Source organism: Miniopterus schreibersii (genome assembly GCF_964146895.1).
Source record: "Miniopterus schreibersii genome assembly, chromosome: 7".
NCBI lineage: Eukaryota > Metazoa > Chordata > Mammalia > Chiroptera > Miniopteridae > Miniopterus > Miniopterus schreibersii.
Window position 1 is genome coordinate 7,943,653 of NC_138108.1, and position 19,174 is coordinate 7,962,826.

Genomic DNA, 19,174 nt, shown 5'->3' on the forward strand with positions numbered 1-19,174 from the left:
GAGCTAATATATCTTTCCAGAACTATGCTTTCATAAATTAAAAAAACAAGTTACTATCAACTATTGTGAATGTGAATTATAGTTGAGTCAAACTCTGAAAAACTAATTTTTTAAAGGAAATGTTTATTAAATACTTAACCTACGCTAAATACTTTATAAGAATTGTTATTTGACCCTATTAAAGTTGACATTATTTAGACAGATAAAGAAATTTAGAGATGTTAAGTTACTTCATTGAGATCACACAGCTAATACCAAAATTCAAATTCAGGTCTGTCTGATTCCAAGACAGAAACAAATGCCATAAAAACATCTGGAATGATGGTCTGAATGTGCTAAAAAATATATATATATATCTGCAATCATCATACAATTCATAAATTAACTGAATGGACTTTGAGAGTCCAACAAATCTAGTTTGAAATCCTAATTCTATCACGTGTAGGATCTTGAGGCAAGCTCTGAGCCTCTCTTTGCCCCTGTGATCTATAAGATGGAATAATAAAATCTCAGTGAGTGCTTATTAAGATTATATGCAAAACACTTAGTAGTACAATATCTGACAAGCACTTGCCACTCCAAAACAAAAAAGAGGTAGTTCTTTATCATAGTACAAAAATATAAGAAAGTACCACATTTATTTTTGGTTAGTGGAATTCAGGATTAGCACATCTCAGATTCATTCAGTTAAGCCTGTGGCATATTGTGGATACTGTGTGTAAAATGTGTGCAAATCCATGTTTATCGTGGTTAAACATAGGTACTATTCATAGCAAGAAAAGACAACGAGTGAGTCAATGCATCTTTGTTTCCAGACCAGAAAGTGTAGAGATGGATGTTATGGGGCAGAAATTTCTAATCCATTCCAATGTTCTAAATCTTCAATAGCTATATATGAGATCCAAGTGAATAAACAGATTTGACCAAAATCCTGTTGGAAGTGAGTACTAATTCTTGAACAAGAAGGAAGCCCTGTAGCTCCTGGCTCAATGGTGTACCCTCCGTTTGCATGTTGCTTATAAAGAACACACGTTGGTTCGGCAATGTTTTAATCAAGAAGTTTAAAAATACTTTGAGTATTCTATCCTAAGAAAATAATCCAAAATAAGTGGCACTTGGAGGCACATGGGAGGACCATATGCATGAAGAAACACTCTGAAGTACTTTTTTCGACCATGGCACAAAATTTCAAGTAGCCAAGACAACCACTCATTCTGCCTCTTCTATAAGTCTTCGCTCAAATGGCAAATGCAATACCCTAACGATTCTATTTCAGTTGACCCCCTTTCCCCAGCTCTACCCCTCCCCGCCTCTGCTTTATTTTTCATGACATTATCTGCTAACATATTGCTCAGTTCACTTATTTTTTTGTATTTATTAACCATCTCTTCACAAAGAGATAAGTTTCAAGAGGGGATGACTTTTAGTCTCATGTTCACTGATGGGTTCCCGTCGCTTACAACAACCCCAGGCACACAGTGAGGGCTCAATAATGTTTGTTGAATGAATTAATGAATGAGTGACTCCGAGCCTAGGAGACTGAGTTAGTAAATTGGGGTATGATATTTTATTCTACTGCTTTAAAGTGTTCATGGAATTTAGAAAGCAAATGCAAAAATCTCTAGAATATGGCATTTAGTGAACAAAAAACTATTTAAATTCAAATATGTACTTAGAAGGGAACAAGGTAAAACTATGTACCAGAAAAAAGAATTGAAAGGGAATGCAAAAAGGGAGTAGGTTGAGTGCTTTTTGTTTTCTATTTTTAAATATATTTGAGAACTACAGGAAGGCGTTGAGAAAGGAAAGTAAGTGAGAGAAGGTAAAGAATAGCTATAATCACGAATGTTCTCCCTCCAAGGCTTGGGATACTGTGGCCTCTTTGCTGCTTCCTGAGTACCTGGCATCTTATAGAAAATGAAGATGGAACTGGTTAGCCAAGGAGCATATCAGGGCTCAGTTCTCCTCGTATTTCCAGAAACATGTGATTTGCAGAATTGGCTCAGGAACTGGCAAGTTAAGAAATTTCCTATGAGCTAAATATTCAGTTTTGTTCCCATTCCTTCCATTCAAGTCATTACAGCTCTCCCGAAGGTTGTCCGTGTCTGTCTGTCCCGCGGCTGTTTTGTTTTTCAACTCCTCTCTTCTCCCGCAGCCCCTCCCCGTCTCACGTGTTGTTTGTGTGGGGTGTCTCCCTGAACACACAAAGCTGTGGTGCTGAGAAAACTCAAAGCCAGAGAAACCCAGAGCGGCCCGCGCGGCCTGACCCCGCTGCCCTCTCCCTGCCTGTTCTGTGCACCTTGGGACAGGCGCCTGCACCCCGTGTCCCCCCAGCCCCTCTGCGCCGTCTCCTGGACCCTGCCCTCCCGCATCCTGTCCGTGCGGAGACAGTGCCAGTGCTCTCTGTTTGCAGCCCTCTCTGCACCTTGAGTGACCGCTGTCACAAAGAGGTCCCGCCTGTCCCTCTTGGTCATAAAGACAACCACAGGCCTTTATTCTGCATATTGCATCAGGTCTATTGCGCCTCCTGCTCCCACTAATGCTAGAGAACAGTTTCTTTCTCATCCTAAGAGCTGTTTCGTCCCCGGAATCATGTAATTTTAGAATCAAAAGGAATCTTAAAAGCCACCTAGTGAAATCCCCATCGCCAGACCACGGTCAGTACGGTGCTAAGTGCTCGGTAGGTGTTTGAGAAATATTCGCCCTCGGTAAATACTGTAAAATCATTCCTTATGGGCCACATAAGATAATTATTTTGTGCTGTTCGTCTTCGTTTGTTTTTTAAGTTTTTGGTCATCTTTTGTCCACATATATTTATAAAATCCATGAACAGTGACGGGGAAGGCTGGGCCTTAGGAGGCAGTGAGGGAAACTGGAAAACAGATTTCGAGTTGACAGCAGGGTTGATACAAAGAGAAAAGGGAAAGCTACTGATGCAAAAACAAGAAGAAATGAGCTAAAGTTATGAGGAAAAGATTACATATAAATAATAACATCTTTCACTACTGAGAGCGATTAAATGATGGAAGGGGTTGCCAAGGGAAGCTGAGAAATGATGGGTTGAGGTTAACAGCGTGCCCTTGGTGTGGTTCGGCGAGTGATAATCCAGGCCCTCCTGAGTGGAGCAAAACGGGACGGTATGTTCAATGGCTCCTCCTCAGGAGCCTGGGTAGGTTCTCATGGCACTGGAGGCGCGAAATGATCATAGTGAGCAGGCCCCTTCCCTGCCTTAGCATCGCTAACACAGCTACCTTCACATGACCCCGAACTATCAGTACTGAATTCATGGAGCTTTTTGACAAGATAGCTGAATTTTTTTAATGACCATTGTTTAATTGTTGTTGTTTTTTTTCTTTAAGGCTTGTAAATTTTATAGTTCCCAGTGGTACGTGGTAAACTACAAATATGAACAATATTCTGGAGACATTCGACAGTTACCTCGGTAAGAACCTGTTATGAGTAGAGCTTGGGTTTCCCCATATAGAAAATACTTCTTTGTTTAAGTTCTGCCATTGTTTATGAACACATGCATGTTAATCTAGGGTCAGGGACTATTTTACAAATTTTAAAAATATAAGTCATGATAAAATATTTTACTCAGCAATGTAATGATTGTATAGTGACAAAATTGGGAATGTGATATAATTAACTTCGAACAAAGTTTGAAAGTATCATTATATCATTCATTTGTGAGCTGTCCTTTCAATAGCAGATACAGGTGATTAGAAAAGTACAGTTTAGATAAAAAAATTTCTGACAATGTTTGTGTATAGTGTTCAGATTTGCCACTGGTTCCGTGTATCTTCACGCTGGGATAGCAAAATTCACTAAAATAAACAACCTCCACAGAAGTGCCACATGCCTAAGATAAGTTAAAAGGGATAAATCAGCACCTCATTTTTTTTCTGGAATCTGGGGAAATAAGGCTTTAGAAGAAGGTGACTTTGTCCTGAATGTGCTCAAAATGGCAGTTCCACAGAGAAGCTCACTTGTGCAGTGCTCGTGTCCCCACTGAAGTAAAAACCCCCGAAGGGCAGGGACTTTTCCTTGCAGAACCCCCTACAGGCCTAGGGGAATGCCTGGCACACAGTTTTGCAATAGTTTTGCAATAAATTACCTGCTGAATAAGTAAACTGGGCAAATGGCAAATTTTAAAAAGGAATATACCTGGATGGGATTGGAGTTGCTCAAATTTAAGGAATTTCAATAACCTGGAATCTCTCAACACACTGGTTCTTCAAACTAAAATGATGCAAATAATCCAGAAAAACACTGAAGACAATCCAAAGATATGTTTCTATTATGATGCACATGGCATCTAACTTTTAAATGGACACGTGGTTCATATTTGGGTACCACTTTCCGAGATTTCCCGTTCCCCCAAAACATCTTTTCCAGACTCAGATACTTGGAAGTGCTGCTCTTGACCTCTGAATGCAGAATTGGAAGGAGTTAGGCAATGTCCCTGAGAAGGTGGCATTTGTGGTCAGATCTGAAGTAACAGTCTCTACCAGCACTGTGATCTTGGGAAAAGATCCCCAGAGGGAACAGCACGGACAAAGGTCCTGAGGTGGGAACCAGCTGGGCCACTTGAGCAGAATGCCAATCAAGGAGGCTGGAGCTGAGGGCTGGAAAGAGAGTAGAGAAATGAAACTATGGAAACCCAGGCAGGGGACCTTGTGGGCCCTAGAACGGAGCTTGGATTTGACTCTCATTGTGACAGAAGCCTGTGGAAATTTTACCCGGAGTATGACATGATCTGGTTTCCCTCTTTAAAGATTGCTTGGCCTGCTCTGTGGATAAAGGGACTGCTGTGGTGAGGCTAGGAAAAGAGAGGGAGAGAGACAGGCCATTTCTTTTGGAGTCTACTATGAAGAGCCAGTGTCCCTCCAAAACAGCAGATGCTTTTTAAAATAGTAAACATTAACTTTTGCCAAATCTCTGGACGTTGCATTAGATTCAGGTCACTCAACAGATAACCTTCTGCACCTTCATGTTGGAAGGTCCCATCGCACGCTGGGCTTTCGTGAGTAATTACTACAATCAGAATGCCTGGGTGTTCATGCACTTTTTATAGGCGCAATTGAAAAGCAAGCATTTTTTTCAAATCAAGACTTCCCGTTTCTCAGAATAGTTCGGAGAAGTGGTTACAACACGGAGGCTGCGTCCAAGCCTTTGGAACACTGCACATGAAGTGAGAATGTAGAGGGCCGCGCTTAGCTGGCCTCTCAAGTAAAGGCTCCCACTCTCCTCAAGTCTACGAAATGTTTAGTGGCTTTATGCCTGGACACTGTTTTTCTTTTCTTATATTTGTGGTGCCATAAAGACAGCTGTCAGAGGAAAAGGGGGCTGGGGGGCTGGGTGGAAAAGGTGAAGGGATTCAATAAATAAATAACCTCATAGACACAGACAACTGTACAGCGATTACCAGAGGGAAAGGGGGTAGGGGGAGGTAGAGAGGGAATTGGGGGATAAATGGTGTGGAAGGAGACTTGACTTGGAGGGGTGAACACAGAATACAGTATACAGATGCTGTGTTATAGAATCGTACACCTGAAATTGCTCCCATGGTTAGCTAGCTTGCCACACTGCAACCCCCCGAATGTGGGTCCTTGAATGCTTTCCTCATGATCCCATAGAAGAACCCGGTTTCCACCAGCAACATTACCTGTGTAATTTTATTAAGCAATGCCACCCCAATAAATTCAATAAAAATAAAAAGAAAGAAAAGATTGGAGGTATTTTCCCTCTTTTAAAACTGGAGAAAGCACCTCCAGTACGTACAGGGTCATGCTGAACTGGAATTCCCATAGAGCATAAGAAAAAAAGTCTCATGAGAAGAAATGCAATTGTAACCAGAAAAGTGTTGAGAATTTTTTTTTTTTACTTTAACTAAAGGAAGTGGAAGTCGATACTGTGAAGGGGAAGAATAATATTGCCACGAAATAAGAAAGTTAATGATATATGTACATGGAGATCAGAAGTTCCAGAATATAATCCAGAAATGCAATCCTCACATATCCCCTGAAATCATGAAGACTGTTACACTGATTAGCAAAGCTGTTTCTTAAGTGATTTCACAAAGCTGAGTGCTCCCCACCGAAGGCTGCACATATTTAGGTCAGTAGTGCAAACAGATCCTTTACTTGGACCTTGTGAGGCTGTTAGAAGTAAGTCATCTTTCTCCCTCCTGTATTAGAAGAACAATTAAAACTGGTCATTTCTCTTTATGGTGGCTGAGGCTACGAAACGAAAACTTGCGGTTATGGAGAAGTGAAAAAAGAGGTGTGTGCTGGTCTCCCTCATTTTTATTCTTTACATTTAAAATGTATTATTATTAACTCTTAAAAACCCTACTTTTTTAAAGGGTATGCTTATAGGAAGATACTGCTGAAGAAAGACATTATTTCAGGTTAAGTGTAAAATATAAAGCCTTCACACATTAGGAATTTTTAAAAAACCACTGAACTTGTGGTTCCAAGAATGACATGGAACTGTATGATGCCAAAGGAGCCAAAGATAAATATACAACGAGGAAAGGAGAGTCTCTTTAATAAATGGTCTTGAGAAAACTAGACAGCCACGTACACAAGAATGGAACTAGGCTGCTATCTTACACCACACACAAAAATTAACTCAACGTGGATTAAAGACTTGCATGTAAGACCTGAAACCATAAAACTCCTAGAAGAAAACATCGGGGATAAGCTCCTTAACGTTGTTGGCAACATTTGTCTGTTTTTTGTATTTGACACTGAAAACAAAGGCAAACAAAAGCAAAAATAAGCATGTGGGACTACATCAAACTAAAAAGCTTCTGCAGAGCGGAGGCAACTGTCAACAAAATAAAAAGGTAATCTATTGAACGAAAGAAAATATTTGCAAATCACATATATCTGATGGGGGTTAATATCCAAAATATGCAAAGAACTCACACAATTAAATAGCAGGGTAAAAATGAAAACAACACACCAACAATCTAATTAAAAATGGGCAGAGGCTCTGAACAGACACTTCTCCGAAGAAGACATGCAGATGCCAACAGGTACATGAAAAGATCCCAACACCACTAACCAAAAGGAACGTACAATCAATTCCGCAGTGAGCTATCAACTCACACCTGTTAGAATGGCTGTTCTCAAAAAGACAAACAACGAGTGTTCGTGAGGATGTATGTGGAGAAGAGAGGACCCTTGTGTACTGTTGATGGGAAGGTAAATTGGTGCAGTCACTATGGAAACCAGGATGGAAGTTCCTCAAAAAATTAAAAATAAAACTACCCTATCATCCAGCAATTTCACTTCTGGGTATTTATCCGAAGGAAATGAAAACACCAATTTGAAACGGTATATGCGTCCCATGTCCACTGCAGTGTTATTTAACTAGTGCGAAGACATAAAAACAACCTAGTGATGGGTGAATGGAATACTGTTCTGTCATAAAAAAAGAAAAAAAAAGACGACTGGAATCTTGCCACTTGTGACAACATGGGTGGCTCTCAAGGGCATTATGCTAAGTGAAATAAGTCAGAGAAAGACAATACCATATGATCTCGCTTGTATGTAGAATTTGAAGACAAAAAACAACAACAAACAAAAACCAAGCTCATAGATACAGAGAACAGATTGATGGTCATCAGAGGCAGGAGGTGGGGGAAGACAAAATGGGTGAAGAGAATGGAGAGGTACAGCTTCCCGGTTATAAAATAAATGCCATGGGGATGTAATACCCAGTGTGTAACTACAGTTAATAATATGGTATCGCATATTTGGAAGTTACTGTGAATGAAAGCAACTATGTATGGTGGCAGACGTTAACTAGACTTATTGTAGAGATCATGTTGCAATATATAAAAATTTAGAATCCTTATGTTGTATACCTGAAGCTAATACATCATTTGTCAGTTATACCTCAATTTGGAAGATATATATGAAACCAAAAGTATATATGGTGCCACGGATCTCATTAATCCATGGGGTAAAATACAGAGATATGCCATATTTAAATTTTTTACTACAGCTGATTTGATATAAAGAAGAGCATTTATAGAATCTGTTTTGTGACTGAATATCAAATAAAATGTAACCAGCCTGAGTGGACTGAATTAGAACAGAATTTTTTTTTATAAAAGACCATGTTCTGAGAATGGACAGTGAACCAGAATGTGCTAGATGCCGAATGTAAGTTACCTCCTTTAACACGCATAATCCCGCAGAGCAGGAACTGTTCTCCCAGTCGTAGAAAGGAAACTAAGGCTCTGAGAGGCTTAGTAACAGCCCTACCCCCACAACCGTAACTGATGGGGCACTCAGGCCTCCCCACAAGCCTTATGGAAGTAACTTGGGTGTAGAAGGGAGCGACGAGACGGCCTAGAAATGACAACTAACGTTGGGTTCCAACACCAGAGGGTAAGGTCCCTACTGGGCCCTTTATTTCAGGATCCCAGAGACTCAGAGACCACACAGTGCTGCGGGGGGGAGAATGTTAAAGCCGGTGGCAGAGGTGCTTATCTTGTAATGATCATCTGAAAGGGTGAACAGTCATTGCTTATGGCTGCAGACATGAGACTGAGAGGTGTGACAATGGCTACTTAAAGGCAAGGAGGTCGTGTCCTGTGGGTCAGTGGGAGCAGGACTGACAGGGAGAGACGAGTCCTCAGTAGCCCCAGGCCTTTTCTTACACGGCTGCCCTCACCTCCTAGTGCTCTCCCTCCACACGGGGCTCCAGCCCCCAGCCTTCCACTCTGGACGCTCCAACTTGGTTCGTTCCCAGGACCGGGACTGTCACCATCCACTCTGCCAGAATGACCTTGCCCCGGATCGTCACATGGCCAGCTTCTTCTGACTGTCAACTTCAATGGCCATCCATGACCACCCTTTCTAAATCTGGCCCCTGCCCCCCTTCCCAGATCACACTTTTCTTTTTCCCTCTTTAATTTTCTTCCCAGCCATTTTCACCCAGGGAAATAATCTTGTTTACTTATGCTTAATTATCTCCTCTCTCCTTCCTCAGTTTGGGGAAAATATTCTGGTATATGGCTGGTATTATGGAGCGTCTTCTGTGTAGCAGGTACTACCCGGGCACTGGATTATTTAGCGGCAAAGAGGAAGGACCTCCAGGAATTAAGACAGCTCTCAACTCCCACTGAATTTGATCAAGCAAATTCAGAATTAAGAAAAGCCAGCCGTGAAAAGGCATGGCCACTTTCACCCACCCCCACCTAAATGGACACTCCCTGGTCTGCACTTTTTTTTTAATAAACATAAGGTCAGCAGGAACACGGTTAGGGACTAATGGAGTCGGCTGAGTGTCGCTCTCTGGAATACCTTCAACGTAAGAGACGGTCTGCGATGGGAATCCTGAGGTTGCTTCTACACAGTATCCATCACCTTAAAGAAAACAAGTGCACCATGCAAACTCTACACGTAAAGATGTCCAGCTAGGTATCGGGAGCTACCTGAACCTTGGATGGTGGTGTCCAGGTTCCACTGAGCCCTGAGGTATGAGACAGAACGAAGCCAAGGGAAGCTTAGCTCTGTCGTATCCCACCACGTACAGAGCCAGGTGTACGCTCCCGCTCCTCCCTGGCTGGTGACGCTGGGACACAGGCATTTCTGGGCTCCCATGGAAACGCACTAAGTGAGCACAGTGGCCCCTGATGGATGCAGGCCTTTGGGGAGACCACGGTTAGGGGAGCAGCGCAGCCTAGTGGCCAGAGCACAGGCTTGTTTGTGGCCACCAGTCTTCCAATGACCGCCCTGTACCCTTGGGCACGTCCCATAAAAGCGAAACAGAAAGGAAATGAAAACCATTGCGCTTCAGATTCCACCCCAGCGTGGGAAAGGGGAAAACGTAAGCCGCCAGGCCTAAGGACCTTCCTGCTCACCTGCGACTGGTTCAGTGCGCGAATCTGCATGAATAGTACCCCACGTACTTAACGAGTAACCCCAGAAGCACACTTATTCCTGGAGTCACACGTCACGGTGCAGGGCAGGGTTAGTGCCGCCGAAGGGAATGGCACCCTCACAAGGTTGCCTTATTTTATTGAAAAGCAGTAGTTGTTTCCCGGGGGGCAGCTGGCCCTGAAAAGCACGTCTCAAGTGACAAATGCGAACGTGTTGTTTGTTCTGTTTTCACAGCAGAGCAGAATGCAAGCCGGACAAGCTTCCCTCGCACTCCTTCGAGGTTGACCACGAAGATGCCGACAAAGATGAAGTAGGTGGGGCGGTGGGGGGCGCTTAAAGCGGGCCCCTTACTGCGGGGCGCCGAGCCCAGGGCGGGCACCTTGGATTGCAGTTGTGCGTTATCCCGAGACGAGCCGGCGGGGAGGAGGCCCCTTGGCAGCCATGGGGGCCGGGCCCACCCACGGCCCGCTGACCGTGCCTTTCCCGCAGGACACCACCTCGCACTCGTCCTCCAAGGGCGGCGGGGGCGCGGGAGGAACCGCAGTTTTCAAGTCGGGCTGGCTCTACAAGGGCAACTTCAATAGCACCGTGAACAACACCGTCACCGTTCGGGTAAGGAGCCCTGGGGACGCATCTCCGTGCCACCGCCTTTCTGGGCGCCCCTCCTTGGGTCAGAGCGCGGGGGAGAGCCATTTGCATGGAGTGTATGTCCTGTGTCATATTTTATCTATGACAAAGGAGCCTGCTCTTCTCTCAGACAGCTCCCTACAGGTGCCCCCCTCCCCCAGGGAGTTAGGAAAACGCTGGTTTCCATGAGGAAGGGCGCACGGCATCCTAACGGCCTCCTTGTATCTTTTCCTTTATTCAGTCCTTCAAAAAGCGCTACTTCCAGCTGACTCAGCTGCCCGATAGCTCCTACATCATGAATTTTTACAAGGATGAAAAAATATCCAAAGAACCCAAAGGCTGCATCTTTTTGGATTCCTGTACAGGTGTGGTGCAGGTGAGTAGGAATCTCTTTTCCCTCTTGGGTTTTGTTTTGTTTTATCAAAGAGTATGTTCATCCAATCGTCAGTTATTTATTTATTTCACAAATATTTATGGAGTATCTGAGATGAGCCAAGAATTGTTCTAGGCCCCAGGGGCTCAGTGGAGAACAAGGCGGCCTTGATTCCTGCTCTCACAAAACTTACTTTCAGTAAAAGAAGAAAAACAGAAAACAGGCAAAGAAAGAAATAAACAGAATAGAATCAGTTGGTGAAATCTGTAATAAAGAAAATAAACAGGGTTACTAAAGGGAGAGAGACAAATGATGAGACTGTAAAAGAATATTAACTCTCCAGAAGTGCGAAAAGTATGTTTGAAGAGAAAGTATTTGACCTAGAGACTGAAGAATGAAGAGGGGGAGCAAGTGCAAAGGTCCTGAGGCAAGAGCAAGTCTGGTCTGTTCAAGGAGAGGAAGATGACCACCTGTGTGGCTGCATCGGAGAAGCACTGAGCACTGAATTCAAGAAGATAACGTGAAAATCATATGGCTCCAAGAATGCACTTCATAAATATTGTCTTTACTGTTGGGTATGAGATAGCAAATTCACTCTGTGCATATACATCTAAGAAGAGGTTTCCTTCAGACACAAGGATCACATTGATTCCCAAGAGTTTAATTTCAGAAGCAGACATAGTGCTTTTAACAGACAGTGCTCCTCTGCAGCCTCTCGGTCTTCTAACTGTTGTCCTCAGGACTCATTTTGCAGAACAAGTCCATAGGCCTCACTTGGATGAATTCCCTACTGAAATCATAGCCACAGAGGGATGCAAGCTCATATCTATTACACAGTGTCTCAAGAGCTGTGATGGAGGTAGAAATGGCAATCCCTGTGGAATCTTCTAGCTGCACAGAACAGTGATGAACTCAGTTGGGGCAGCTGGAAAGCTGCACAGAAAATATGGGCCTGTAGGTAGGATTCCCAAAGGTAGATATTGCATGTTAAAGCTTAATTAAATAACCCTACTTTATTTTCCCGTAGAGAGCCATCCAAATATTTGGGAACATTTATTATATCTTTTAAAGAGTTGAGCACTATGTCCCTTCATTTACAGTTCTCTTTATCAAGAACTCGGTACCTTTTTTAGAGGGAGGACTTCCAGATTCTTGAGGTCACTTTGGGAAGATAGACATCTGGGTCACTTGTCACCCGGTCCCGGTTCTTAACATGTTTGCTTACAGCTCTTTCTGACTTACAAGTGTTTGCGTCTGGAAAGAATATTCTGAAGGAGGCAGCGCAGGCTCAGTCATTGCTGTAGCACACCCCCAGACACAACTGTGCCGAAAGCTGAAACACTGCACAAAAGCTCAGAGCACACGAAGAACAGGATGAATCAGGCCGATTGTGTCAGAATCATTGTCTGTTTCCCCTTGAATAAATCAGGAAAGAGGAACAAAGACTTTGGCTCAGAAAGTGCTACCTACCCTCTGGCATCCTGAGAGTGTTCAAGCTCATAACACTCCCTAGTGAGCCAGCCATTCAGACCTACTCTGTATATTGTGTTTCCTTCAGAACAGTCCTTGGAATTCTTAGAAATGCATTTCAAGGGTTACACCTCAAGCAGAGAGAAACTCTTACCCAAATTTCCTGGCTCTTGGTAAAATAAGGACCGACAGTAGTCTTCCACTTTTTTGTAATCCTATCGAACAGTCTGGTATGTTGAATGAATATTAGATCTGTCTTATACCCCTGCGCCCCCAATCTGGAGCAGAACTTCCAGTGTTTGCTTCTCCAGTTTTGATCTGGGACTAAGGGCTGTTTAGGCCTGGTATTCTATCTTGTTTAGTCAGAGTCTTCTCATTTATTCATTCATTTTTTGGTCCATCCATCTATCCATCCATCTACTCCAGGTCCTGCCACCGTGAGGAGAGTGAATCACCCAGGAATCCATCTGCCTAGGGTCCCTACTTTGACAGTGATAATGACTTTTGCCACTTTAATGGGGGTTGGTGGGGTGCCAAACACTGTTCATTTTCTCCTGGGTGCTGGATCTGCCACCCGGTGGATATGGGGTCCAAAGCAATGGCCTCGTGTGCTTAACCAAAGTCTAGAAGCTCAGATGCCTTCTGCAGCTCAGGTAGCCAGTACGTAAGGGAAGTAGGACCAGGGGTGAGCCGAGAAGGAGCAGCTGAGACTCTGTGGAACTGGAGTGTGCATGCCCACATAGAAGCAGTCAAATGGGGAGAAAAAGTGTACCTGCCAAGGAAAACAAATCTAGAGGACAAATATGGCCTATAAATCTCCCACTGGCAAACTGTCTCTAAAGAATTTCACTTCCCATGAAAATAATAAAAACCAGAATGACAGTTGTCATTTCCGTCATTTAATATATTATTTGACAGCAGCTGATGGAACATACATTATTATTGTCCCAATTTATGAAAGTAAAACTCAGAGACAGAGTAGCTTTCCCAAGTCACAGAGCTAATAAATGGCAAAATTAAATCTGTGGCCCAGGAATGTCCAAAATTACAGAAAGATGCCTGAGGAAATGCCTTGGTTATTATATAAGAAGTGGGCATACCTGCATATGTACACACATACATTTATCCTACATAAGCCCCATGGGCACAGGAAACACTACAAAGATGTGCTCATGTTCAGTTTTAAGCAGCAAGTTTTAGATGCAGGATTTACTTCAGCAAATGTATATTGAAACGGTTCTATTGCAAAGCATTGTGGGAAAGCCAACTATGAATTAGATGTGGCTCCTGTTTTCAAAGAGCTTCCAGCTTGAGGGAGGGTGCACAGAAAGACAGATACAAATAAACATGAGTGACTCGTCTCCAACATTAGGTTCCAATAATACATGCAAGAATGAAATTACATTTATCCCTGATGACGGTATATTATATTACATTACACATAGTATATATGTTAGGGTTCTGCTTATTTGTTTAATGACCCTTCATTGCACTAGAATGTAAATTCAGTGAGGGCAAGCACTTTAGATGATTTTTTTTAATGCTGTGTACTTGGAACAGAGAAGGTACCCAATAAATTTTAGTTGAATGAATGAACAAATAAACATAGAGAGAATGGAAAAAATTGTGTGGGTAGTAGCCACCAATCCCAGTAACTTGGCTTTGATGTTGTGTTTCCTTTGAAAACTCTTCTTTCGTTTCTGCACAACTCCGTGGAAGATGCTGGCACCGCAGCTGGGGTGATGGAATAAATTGTGTGGGTAACTTCCTTCCTCGACATTCGGCCCTGCCTTGGCTTTAGTGGCTCCCTCGGAGTATCCGTGTCAGAACTTTTCCAGATGAGCTTTGTGGAAACAGACCAGTTTGCTACAACTCATTACACACATCAGATGGCATTAGGACATATTCACGGGTTCTTGTTATTTATGAAGACGTGTAGATGGGCTGTGGTGAGCTTGGAAGAACAAAGTATTTGCAGTGGACACAAAGAACAGCGATTTCAGGGAAACAGGAAAATTGGGAGAATGAAATGGATAGGATTACTTTTTGAAGTTCCCGTTTTAATGACTCAGCTATTGCATTTCAAGATTATTAAAATATCCCATTGACTTTCTATTTCTGTCCTTTCTTTTTTGCTAGTTTATATGCCATTATTTTGGAGAGTGCGATAGAAAACCACTTAGGCATCTTAATCTTCCCCAACATAAACTCCTCTACACTGCAAGCAATTCTGTTTCACTCCAAATAGAAACCAATAATTTGGCTTCTGAGCAGTTATAAATAGAATAATTCATTTATAAATGCCTCTCTATGAGAACCAAGGGCTTATTTAACTCTGTTCAAATTTTTAAAAAATATTTTAATAATATTGTTGAAGTTGGTAACAATATTCAATTAATTTGACTACAGAATGCAATTTAGAAAATCAAGGTTATTTATATTTCATAATATTTCCTTTCTAAAATTTTTTATTAGTTTCTTTGCATCAAATTGGAAAGCAGGTTGCAGCTCGATCCACTTATTACTTGGACCCAATATCAGCATTTTACATAGCTGTGCATCTCCAAGTTCTCATTATTTACAACATCAGATTAGTCAAGGAGATTCTTTTGTTTTCAAGACAACACTGAAATCAGCTTGCATTTGCTAACGTCCAATAATTAACAATATCCTAGCCACAGGTAGGCCCTGAACTCTGAGCATTTCTAGTTCTTTCCTTCCTGTCTATTTCTCTTCCTGTGGTTTTGCTGAAAGAAACCTGTCTCTCTTTTCTATACTGGCTCCGAGCCGCCTTGTCTTTGCCCGTAGGCACTGTGTGTCCCCGAGGTCACAGGCAGGCCAGTGGCCGCCTGGGACCGAAGCCCGGGAAGCGCCTGGCCGCTTCTCTTGTGGGAGCATGGCTGCTCGGATTCACATTCTTAAAGAAGCCGCCCAGGTGTTTGCTTTGCACATTCAAGTTTGGGGCCACTCGTTGCCTTTCTGTTGACTCCTCACTCTGCTTACACTGCAGCCAAAATAATTTTTCCAAAATGCAGCTCTGGCCTTTTACTAGTCAAAGCCATCCTGTTCTGTGCTCTCATGAGACCGGCTATATTCTCATGCAGCAATAACCATTCTGTTCTCAAAAAGAATTTTTAATTCCTTGATTTTATACCCCTTCTTCAACATAGTCATACAAAATGTAAGTACATTTATCTTCCAGTTGCACATTTGCGTGATTCATTGGTTAACGCCTGTCTCCCCTGTGCTGCCGGGGCAGAGACTGTGTCTGCTGTTGCCCGGCACAAGATACAAACACAATAGACACCTCTTTACGAGTGACTGTTACCACTGCTCTGAGCACTGGGAGTTAGGCAGCTTCTGCTCTTATCAGGCTCCTGGATGAATAAAAGAGCCAGCCTACGAGGGAGTCATTACAAGGCAAGGAGACAGTAACACTTGACAATCATACAAAAGTATGGGCAGGAGCAAATAGCTTGTCCTTGGAAGAATGTGGAAAGTGGCATCTGAGCTAGGAGGTTTTACAGTGAGAATCACAGCTTTTCAGCGCATTCTTCTTTGTCCTTCAGTTTCCAAATTTTGCTTTCTCTTGGGGCACTTAGGTTGCCCCACTGTCTGTCCTTAGCATTTAGAGGACTTATTACCTCCCAGGCCACAGCTACCCTTTTGGTGCGCGATTGTGCGAGGTAGTGAGGAAGGAGAACGGCATTCACTGGGCATCTGCTTTGCACCTAGCTCATCTCAGTGGCTGTTAAAGTAGAAAGAGGTTATTTCCCATCTCCGCCGCTTGCTACGCATATAATTCCTGGCACATTTTAATTATCTCCAGCCTCGATGTCATCATATGTTAAATGGAACAAGGTTGTTGGGAGATTTAAATAGGATTATGACTGAAATGTTCGGCAAAATACCTGGTATACAGATGGCGAGTGTCTGGGAAGTGTCGTATTTGTAGTTGTAATTGTGTTGTTGTGGAAGTTGAGAGGAACAAGTTATTTTGGGACAGTGTCTGAAGGCATCCCAAAGACAGAGGACATTATCAAGAGGATATTCAAGATTACTTTTTCTTGTCACCAAGAATGGCAACCCTATTCTCAAAAAAAGAAAATGTGTTATGTTTTGATATTTAGCCACAATCACACATATAATAACACTCTCATCTTCCGGTTCTTCCCCTATTTCTATTTTACTTATACAAAGTTAAGTTATCTTAAGTATATAGGCTTTGCTTTATTACAATGTGGGGCCTCTAAAGACTTTAGAACAGTGTGAGGAAAGTTGAAGACCTATATCAGAATTACGAAATGATTCATAATCATCTAAATTTGTGTCCTGTTTTAGAAGATTTCTTTATATTACCTACCTGTATGGAAAACCTTTGGAACCACCAGGACCCCATAAAATATGTCTCTCTCTCTCTCTCTCTCTCTCTCTAAGAGTTACTTATCTGGTCCCTTTTTCTTTCTTTTTGTACCAAAGAATAACAGACTAAGGAAATATGCCTTTGAATTGAAAATGCATGACCTGACCTATTTTGTGCTGGCGGCTGAAACAGAGTCTGACATGGATGAATGGATCCACACACTCAACCGAATCCTGCAAATCAGTCCTGAGGGGACCCTTCAGGGTCGGAGGAGCACCGAGCTCACGGATCTGGGGCTGGGTGAGAGCACATGCGGCCCCTCCCTTCCTTGCCAAGTGTGGCCTGTGCATTTGGTTCATTTAAACTCTTAAAAGCTGTAGTAGCTGGCAGGTCTAGCTCATCCATCCCTGGGCTAATTGCTCCAGGAAATTATCCCTAAATCTTTACTTTTACTGAATAGTGAGTGTCACCACACATAGAGTTGACTGACAATGAATTGAGGTTGACATTCAGCAAATGATGTTGGGAAGCATTTGTCAGCAGTATCAAAAATGTACCCAGGTCTGATGAGATGTCACCTTAGAAGGGATACTTAGTGTTTTATAGCTTTTCATTCATTTAATTAATTAACATTGTACTCTCTAAAGGCAGATATGCATTACTTCCTTTTAATTGAAAGAATGTCATGTTTGCTTTTTGACCATACTGAGATCAGCTTGTGCATATGTGAAAGTTCCATACATTTTGCGTAGTGCTAGAGATTTATAAGAAAATAATTTTTTTTTGCCATTCTAATTCCCTCAAAAGATTCTAATTCAGTCTAGGCAAAGAAAAGGGAGCAAGGGAGAGGAAAGAAAGGGTGAAAAGAAGGGTAGAAAAAGGTCTATAATTATGTGGAAGACAAGTCCACCTTCAGAGTCAGTGACTCCTCCCAGAGGAAAGCTGTTTTAAGGCATCTTGCACAGCATCATGGTTCATTAGAAGCCAAACAGTCTTTAAGTTCTAGTAATCTAAGTATCATATGCTTTCAAGTGAACAAATCATGGCATAATGAGGAAGGAGACCATTGTGGATTTTAACCCAACTACGGTGTACCATAGTAGGTAGTTTACATTCACGATTTACTTAATAAAATTCAACTAGAATATTCATGTTTACAGAGCCTTAGTAACAGAAGCTAGAATGTAGGTTTTAAACTGATGGCCTGAGAGTCAGAATTATCAAAAATATAAACATATAAGAAAACTTTAATATGCCTTGATGAAGTAAGTCAAGGCAGCCCCAAGTATGGATGTAGAATTATAAAGGTTCGGAGTTCTCATGGGTACAGGATGGTGTCATGGAAAGAATCCCAAAATGATCATCAGGAGGTCTAATTCCCCAGCCAGTGTCTTCTAACAGTATGGAGAACTGGAACTAGGACACGGTGAAGACATCTGTTCCCCAACATCCATTATTCATCGCTCTTGAGTCTGATCCAGTCCTGATATGTCACAGACTAGAGTAATGTGTGATTCGGGAGTATTATTTAATAACCTGTCTTCGTGTACCTTTCCTAGACTCACTGGATAATTCCATCGCATGTGAATGCACACCAGAAGAAACGGATTCTTCCGAGAACAGCCTGCATCTAGACTTCGCAAAAGTAATAAAGCTAACACATTATTATGCAAATAAATTTGCATTACTTAGCAGTTCATGAGTTCATGGAAAAGATGGAAATGCTTTTTTAAAAGATTTAAAAGATTCTTAACTAAATCTTAAGAAACACAAAACATGAAATAAAAGCATGTTTTTATAAGATTTGCCAAGTGTTAACGGGTGATATTAAAACCTTGATAATACTAAGGGGCTGCTTCTTGCTGTGCGGACGGGCTGGGCTGTGAGCTCCCGGCTGTCCAGACGGGGCTGACACGTTGTTCTCTGCAGTACCTCACAGAAACTGAAGACACTGTCAGAGCCACTCGAAACCTGGAGAGGCTGAACCTCTTCTCGATGGACCCAGACATAGATGTAAGCTGGGATTCTTTCTAAGCCAACATGAACTTGATCCATACAGTTGTGGCTTATACTTTAGAATTTCTTTTTTGTGTGTGGGTGGATGTTTGTTGAGTAAAACTGTCAAAATTTTTCTAGAGTTTGAGAGTTCAGAAAAAGGATTTTTTAGAACCTGAGTCTGTGATCAAACCATTTGAAGAAAAAGCTGCCAAGAGGATCATGATCATTTGTAAAGCCCTCAACTTCAGTCTTCAGGGATGTGTTACAGAGAATGAAAACGACCCGATAACGAATGTAAGTAGCTCTTCTGTCACTTCCCATACCAATCAGCCAACAGCGCGCCACCCTGGTCAAATCTTTTTCGTTCCTGATCATTCCAAGTACAGAATTCACACCATCTAGTGTCCCAGGGAGTGTGACCGACAGCGTTTTCCCACA

General features: G+C 42.3%; 1 protein-coding gene across 2 annotated transcripts in view; it reads left to right on the forward strand.

The window, feature by feature from the left end:
• Nucleotides 1-19,174, forward strand: part of DOCK10 (dedicator of cytokinesis 10) — a 203,411-nt gene that overhangs the window by 111,596 nt on the left and 72,641 nt on the right. For both annotated transcript variants that reach the window (XM_081143278.1, XM_081143279.1), the window contains exons 4-11: nucleotides 3,360-3,442; nucleotides 10,140-10,215; nucleotides 10,395-10,517; nucleotides 10,774-10,908; nucleotides 16,855-17,038; nucleotides 18,298-18,383; nucleotides 18,668-18,751; nucleotides 18,875-19,030. In XM_081143278.1, the coding sequence (XP_080999404.1) occupies nucleotides 3,360-3,442; nucleotides 10,140-10,215; nucleotides 10,395-10,517; nucleotides 10,774-10,908; nucleotides 16,855-17,038; nucleotides 18,298-18,383; nucleotides 18,668-18,751; nucleotides 18,875-19,030 (927 nt within the window). The remainder of the gene's footprint in view (nucleotides 1-3,359; nucleotides 3,443-10,139; nucleotides 10,216-10,394; nucleotides 10,518-10,773; nucleotides 10,909-16,854; nucleotides 17,039-18,297; nucleotides 18,384-18,667; nucleotides 18,752-18,874; nucleotides 19,031-19,174) is intronic.